This window comes from Chiloscyllium plagiosum, chromosome 18, assembly GCF_004010195.1.
Source record: "Chiloscyllium plagiosum isolate BGI_BamShark_2017 chromosome 18, ASM401019v2, whole genome shotgun sequence".
NCBI classification, from domain to species: Eukaryota; Metazoa; Chordata; class Chondrichthyes; order Orectolobiformes; family Hemiscylliidae; genus Chiloscyllium; species Chiloscyllium plagiosum.
The window spans coordinates 24444827-24452531 of record NC_057727.1 but is presented as its reverse complement, the minus strand read 5'-3'; the positions used below and the strand labels follow the sequence as shown (position 1 = coordinate 24452531).

Below are 7705 nucleotides of genomic sequence, written 5' to 3'. Positions count from 1 at the left end.
CTCCTCTCTGACCTATCACCTTCATCCCCTCCCCCACTCGCCCATTGTACTCGATGCTACTTTCTCCCCACCCCCACCCTCCTCTAGCTTATCTCTCCACGCTTCAGGCTTTATTCCAAATCATCCACCGACATTTCTGCCACCTCCAAAAAGACCCCACCACCAGGGATATATTTCCCTCCCCACCCCTTTCCGCCTTCCGCAAAGACCGTTCCATCTGTGACTACCTGGTCAGGTCCACGCCCCACTTACATCCTGAGTCCAGTCCTGAGCTGGAAGTTTGGAACGAGGGTGAGGTGGGGGAAGGGGAAATGAGGAAACTGTTGAAGTCCACATTGATGCCCTGGGGTTGAAGTGTTCCGAGGCGGAAGATGAGGCGTTCTTCCTCCAGGCGTCTGGTGGTGAGGGAGCGGCGGTGAAGGAGGTCCAGGACCTCCATGTCCTCGGCAGAGTGGGAGGGGGAGTTGAAATGTTGGGCCACGGGGCGGTGTGGTTGATTGGTGCTGCCTTTATTCCTGACGAAGGGCTTTTGCCCAAAACGTCGATTTTGCTGTTCCTTGGATGCTGCCTGAATTGCTGTGCTCTTCCAGCACCACTAATCCAGAATACAGTTCTTCCTGTTCTTTCTTAATTTAGAACTGTGTTTTATCTAAATAGATGACCTTGTTGTCATTAAATATATTGGAATGAGATTTCTATTTTCTCTTAAAGTACCTTCTGGGATGAGTACCAGATAAAATTCCTGTTGATTTGTACCTCTCTCGACAATTATCCCTTCTCTGTTTTGATCTCAAGCCCAAACTCTTCGACCTTTATTTGTAGACGTTTGCATGGCCTGGTTGGAAATTTGGATGTTATTAGGGGTTCTCATCAGTGTACTGCGCATCTCACAATTTGAAATTATTTCTTATATGTCCTTTGAAATTCCCAAGCACCACACTGATGACTGACTATGAAGTCTGCATTTTGTTATGCTGATATGGTTCTGATGTTTTTCTGCAATGTCTTCTTGGATTGAGACTGGAATTACTGGTATGCCATTCACAATGGTAAAGTTTTCTGTGTTTGAAGAATCGTTTTATGACTGTAACTAGGTATTTGATAAGGTGAAATCAAAGAAGGTTAAAGGTCATGGTGTAGGGGGGACAGCATATTGGAATTGATGGAAGAATGGTTGGCTAACAGGGAACAGAGAGAAGGCATAAATAGGTCTTTTTTTGATTAACAGGATGTAATGAGTGGTGTGCCACAGAGATTGGTGCTGGGACATCGACTGTTCACAAATCATATAAATAACTGGATGATGGGAATGGAAGGTATGGTTGCCAACTTGGCGCAAAGATGGGCAGTTGTGAAGAAAACAAGGAGGCTATAAAAAGACATAGGTTAGGTGACTAGGTAAAGCAGTAACAAATGAGGTAGGTTAATATGAACGGATGTGAAATCGGCAATTTTGGAAGGAAGAATTTAAGTATATGCAAATGGAGAGCGATTGAGATGTAGGGGGATGTGTGTGTCTTTGTGCATGAGTCACCTCTTTGCAGGTACAGCAAGTAATTAGAAAACTAATGCAATGTCATTTATTGAAAGAAATCAATTACTAAAATAGGGAAGTTATGGGCCAGTTATACAGGGCTCTGATGAGACCTCATTTAAGACCATAGACCATAAGACACAGGAGCAGAAATTAGGCCATTCAGCCCATAGACTCTGCTCCACCATTCAATCATGGCTGATAGGTTTTTCGACCCCATTTTCTCTCTTTCTCCCCGTAACCTTTGATCCCCTTGGCAATCAAGAATTTATCTATCTGTGTTTTAAATATAATCAAGGACCTGGCCTCCTCTGCCTTCTGTGGCAATGAATTTCACAGTTTCACCACTCTCTGGCTAAAGAAGTTTCTCCTTATCTCTGTTCTAAAAGGTCTTCTCTTCACTATAAGGCTGTCCCCTTGGGTCCTTGTCTCTCCTGTCAATGGAAACATCTTCCCAGTGTCCACTCTGTCCAGGCCGTACAGTACTCTGAAAGTTTCAGTCAGACTTTTTTTTTTCCCCCCCTGTCCTTCTAAACTCTGAGTATAGTCCCAGAGTCCTCAAACTTTCCTCATATGTTAAGCCTTTCATTCCTGGGATCGTTCTCTTGAACCTCCTCTGGACCTGCTCCATTGTATAATGTTTTTCTCCATTTTGTGTTTTAGGAATTGTATTGGAGGACTGTCAAGAGTATTGGTCATCTTACTTAAGAAAGGATGGATGGGTTGTTTTATGAAGAAAGGTTGGACAGGTTAGGCTTGTATCACCAAGAATTTAAATAAGTAGGAGGTAACTTGATGAATACTTATAAGATCCTGAGCAATCTTGACAGGATAGATGTGGAGAGGGTGTTTCCTTTACTGGCAAACCTAGAAGTAAGTTTCACTAATCAACAATCCGGGTCATCTGTATAAAACCGATGCAGTGAGCTTTTTTTTTCCTCTGAGGGTTGATAGTCTTTGGAATTCTTTCAGAACAGGTGATGGAAGCAAGAGTCAGGTCAGGTGTTTCTCACATGTTGATGAAAACTCGATGGGCCAAAGGACCTCTCTTTCTCTGTATGATTCTATAATTCAGAGTCCTTGAATATTTTTAAAGGTGAATTCTTGCTAAGCAAGGGTGACTGTGGATTTGAAGTTACTGTTAGATCAGCCATAATCTTACTGAATGGCGGAGCAGGCTGAATGGGCTGAATGGCCCACTTCCGTTCCTAATTCGTATGTTTGTATGTTCATACTACGCAATTAGAATGTTGTTCTGTTGATAAATTTGGATGCAGTCTTCATCGTGTATCTGTGCGAGACAGGCCTCTGAAGTTTGGTGCTGCTTACTATTGTGCTGCAGTATTCTAAGAGAATGATTCAATTTCATTGTAAAATTCATGTCTTACTGTGTTGGACTATCCACTATTGCTGTCGACAATGTATCTGTTGTTATTTGTAATTTACCCTGTACGTATACAATTTTATAAGAAAATCTCACCTCTTAATGGTTGAATTCTTTATCTCTTGAGATTGAGAACAATGTACTCTCTTCTGCTTAATAGAGAAAATTCTTGATTATGTAAGATACACAAAGTTTCCAGTATCTGTTTTCCTTTGTTCTGGACTGCTGCTTCTGACATTCTTTTAACTTTCCATTAGATTCCACCTGATATGTAAAAAGTAATTGTCTGCAACCAACAGAAAATGTTTTGCTAATGACATCTTTTTCGGGCAGTGTGTCTTCTGTCCAAATTGAAATTATTCGTATGTCCATGACACAAATGACTGTGATTCACAATGTATAATTCAGGTCTTTGATATCCCGCAGGAATGTTTTGGCATCTTTTCCACTACACTTTATGGATCGCTTGTTTTTAAAGACTATACCTTTTAGGTTTTTATAAAGGTTTAGATTTTTACTTTGGCATATTTTTGAGAGTGACTAATTTTCTTACATTGGAAACATTCTGTTTTATTTGTGGGACACTGACCTCAACGTGAGGCTTTTTCTTTTGCTACAATGGTTAGGATTTTATAGTACCTTGCTCTTCCAAATGGTACCTTCCAATGTATGATGTTTTTCACCATTTTGTGTTTTAGGAATTGTATTGATGCTGGATTTAGATTGTACAGTGGATTTTATCCACTGCTGTGGATTGTTGTTTTACTTTAGAACTTTTGTCTCAAGTTTTTTTTCCCCAGAGTGAGGTCGTCTTTTGACTGATTTTTTGCAACTATTCCAACGACAGTGCAGTTTCCAGTCATTTCTGTTTTCAAATCTCAGTGGCCACACCCCCAGATAATCTACATAATTTGTTGTTGAAATGTTCTTGTGATTCACCTTGTTGCTAACTTTTATTAAACCTGTCTTTTTCAAAATCTTATTTGTTCTGTGATTGGAGTAATTATTGAGGCTTTAGAAACTTCCTCTAATTTTTTTCTCAGTTCCTTGCCGTGTAGTCACATTATTGGCTCTATCTCAAACACAATAAAGAAGTGTGTAAACTTGTGCTTCAGATTTGTTATCTAATCTTGAAGTAATTCTGTATCTTAGGAATCACTTGCTCTACAATGACCAATCTTATTTCAGATTTGGTCTATTATTATGTTTAAAACTTCTTTGCAGAGAAACACCTGCATTCATTTTTGAGGACTTCCAAAAGAAGACTTCCAGCCCATCGTTTCAGCATCATCCTTCTGAGCATTTTGATTTAATGCCAAACATCTCCCTTTTTCTCACTACTCTACACATTGTTTCTTTCTAATAATGCACTTGAATGCCTCAGTTGACCCTGCCTCTACCGTGCTTCCAGGTAATACATTCCAAACCTCAACCTCTTGTTCAGTGAAAATATTTTTTCTTATCTTGTGTTTACTGCTTTTTCATAACACACTAAAACTATTCCCTCTGATTCTTGATCATTTTGCAAGCAGGAAATTTTTTCCTATCCACTCTATCTGTATCCCTCATGATTTTTGAAAATTTCTGTCAAATATCATCTTCGCTTTCTCCTCTCCAAATAGTCCCAGCTTCTTCAATCTGTCTTCATAATTGAAATTTCTTGCCCCTGGAACCATTCTTAAGTCTTCTGGCCTCTCTCCCACGCAGTCACTGCTTTCATATAGTGCAGAGCCCATAACTGGACACAGTATTCCAGCTAAGGTCTAACCAGTGTCCTGTGTAGGTTCAGCATAACCTCCCTGCTTTTGTACTGTATGTCCCTATTAACAAAGCCTAGAATGTGGTATGATCTTTTAACAGCTCTCTTTATCCTACCACCTTTAATAACTTATGCACATTGAAAACAGTGTAATAAGTACAAAGTACAAAGTCCATTGTTGTACTGACAGCATGGTGAAATGTATGAGTTGTTGTCTTTCAGCTGAGACATTAAACCAAAGCCAGCTACACTTTTGGATAGAAATTTTTCAAAGATGGGAAGTAGATTATTTTCAGTTAGTGATCTAGCCAATACATGTTTCTTGACCAGCATCACTGTTGCATGGCAATTGGCAGTCATGTTTCATGCGTCTTAACTACACCACAAAAATATTTGGGATGTCCTGAGATTGTGAAAGATGCTACCCATGTACAAATTCTTTATTTGGAACAAAAATCAGATACAAAATAAAACGTAAAAGATTTTAGCACAATAGCAAGATAAAATTTTGTACAGAGATTCCTGAGACTGAAATTCAGTGCCAGGATTCAGGCAAAAACTGCAAAGTAAAATTGGTTAGGTGGCTGAATGATTAAAAGATATGACATAAACAGGTAAATGTGTTTCGGATGTTTAGATCTCAAACTGGTTGCTCAGCTTTTGGATATTGTCTACATTTTTGATAAGTTTGAGTTTGAATATACTGCATCAATAAATCGAACAGCTGCATGTCTATTTAGTGAATGTTAAATTTATGTTTACCATTGTAGGTAATAAGTCCGATAAGAATCATGTCCGGGAGGTTCAATATGAAGAAGCCAAAACTCTTGCAGTTCACTATGATATGGCATCTGTACTAGAGACGTCTGCCAAAGATTCCAGCAACGTGGAAGAAGCTTTTATAAAAATGGCCACAGAGCTAATGCTGAGACATGCTGGGCCTATGTTCACTGAAAAAGCAAGCGAAAGTATCAAATTAAACAGCAAAGATGTCGGTGAAGGATGGGGATGTAGTTGCTGACTTTGCAGGTTAATTTTATTAGCTTTTGCATCATCTCGTCTTAAGGTAGACTGATCAATCACAAATGTGGTTTAAGTCACTTGGCTTGGCCTAAGTTATGTTTGTGATGAGTTTGTGCACAGAATCTGTGCAGACTGTTGTGAACCGTATCCATTCCTCCAATTTGAAAATGATGACAGTAAACCTGTTCTTGCGGGTCATGAAATCTTGACATTCCAGGTTCCTTGACATTCCAATAAGAATCATAGTAGTCACATTGCCTTAACTACTGATATTGAAGAACTCTGTTTCTCTAACAACCCTTTTCTTATTAAATTTATGACTGAACAGAGTATTTTGCAGAGAAGACATGATCATTTCAAAAATGGAAGTAATAAGTTGAAATTGGGGATGATACGTAGGACTGCTTTTTTTGATTAAAAATGATTCTTATAGTAGGGAAGAGTGGAAGTAATGAATAATTAGCTAGTTTTCTTCTGCATATCCATGGTTGCCTTACAAATTAAATTCATGCATTCCAACCACTTTTTTTTTAGTCTCACTATATATTTTCAGAATCCTGGAGGTCCTACGTATTGCTCTTTAAAATCTGAGTTCATACGTTACTTTGGGGTATAGAGTATTTGACTTATTTCAATAGTTGATGATTTAAACTGAAACTTGAATCAAATGCATACATGTAGTAATTAATCTTGAAGGTGAATGTGCCGTATTGCTTTTCTGTAGTGGTCCACAACTGTTCCAGGTATAAGACAATTCTCACTGGTAATTGGTCAAAATGCTGACCGTTCAGAAAATACATTGGTTAGCCTAGCAACAGATAATTACAACTCTGGGGGTTGTTTGGTAATTTACAGCTAGGATCAATACCAGCCTTATTATTGATTCAAAGTACATAGCCTGTTTTGGTGAGAACAAAGCATCTGACAGCAAGCAGTACCATTGTGATATTTGCGCTGTATTTGCAAAATGCTGGCAGGGAAAATCTATCCTAGAAAATGCATTGTGCACTTTACTTTTTTAAAAGAAAAAGCAGGGTCCAGAATAACAACAGCATAAACTGGTTATGAAGTTGTTTCTCAGTAATAGTGATTATTGGAGAATAGACTGTATTACCTAACACGCTCCCAGAGCTAGCATTGATTTCATTGAAACCAACAGCACTACTTTGTGACATTATTCATTTTAGATCAACACCAACACTTCAATATTCAAACTAAAAAAATTGAATAAACCAGAACATTTTGGTCATTCTTATTTACAAGATGTAGGGTTGGATGTAGTTAACACAATGTTATTTTATGGAAGGGGACTAAAGAAAACGTTTGTGTTTTGGATGAAATAATGAATGAAGTGCATCTATTTTAATAACCAGGTAAGGGGATAGTGCCTACAGTATGTAAATCTGTACAGAAGACTTTTGCACATTTTGCTTTACTAAAATCTAGTGTATTAATTCCAGGTTGATTGTATATAGTCAGTTATTACTCCTATTTTTACTTGCGTACATGATTCAAAAAGGGTGATTGTGCAGTTGGTTAACGATGTCCTTTCAATTTCAGCCTAAACTACTAGCACAATGTCTTTCTGTCATTACTTTCTTTTAGTCATTTGGGAATGAGGACATCACTGGCTGGACTAGCATTTATTGCCCATCCCCAATGGATACAGTGGTGATTCTCTTGAAAATGCCCCAGCCTATTTTGTAGCCAACTCCTTGTTAAGGGGGTTAGTCAACAAACAAAATGATCGTTTATGGAAAGTGAAAATGTGAATCAAATATAGGTTACATTTCTAAAATAGTGGTGCTTATATTTGGGCAGAGTCCTCCTTAATAACATCTGGGGGCTAATACAAAATTAGGAGAGCTATCTCAAGCCTGACATAGTCATACTTATGGAATCATACTTTACAGAAAATGTCCCAGATATTAGCATTACTATCCCTGGGTATGTCCTGTCCCACCTGTCCACTCCTGCCCTGGGTGTCCTCAACATTAAGGACCCC

At 38.6% G+C, this 7705-nt stretch overlaps 1 protein-coding gene across 2 annotated transcripts in view; it reads left to right on the top strand.

Moving 5' to 3' along the window:
• The window catches only part of rab43 (RAB43, member RAS oncogene family), a 62184-nt gene extending 55025 nt beyond the window's left edge, over positions 1-7159 (top strand). For both annotated transcript variants that reach the window (XM_043707979.1, XM_043707978.1), the window contains exon 3: positions 5448-7159. In XM_043707979.1, the coding sequence (XP_043563914.1) occupies positions 5448-5698 (251 nt within the window). In that variant the 3' untranslated portion in view covers positions 5699-7159. The remainder of the gene's footprint in view (positions 1-5447) is intronic.
• The last annotated feature ends 546 nt before the right edge of the window (positions 7160-7705 follow it).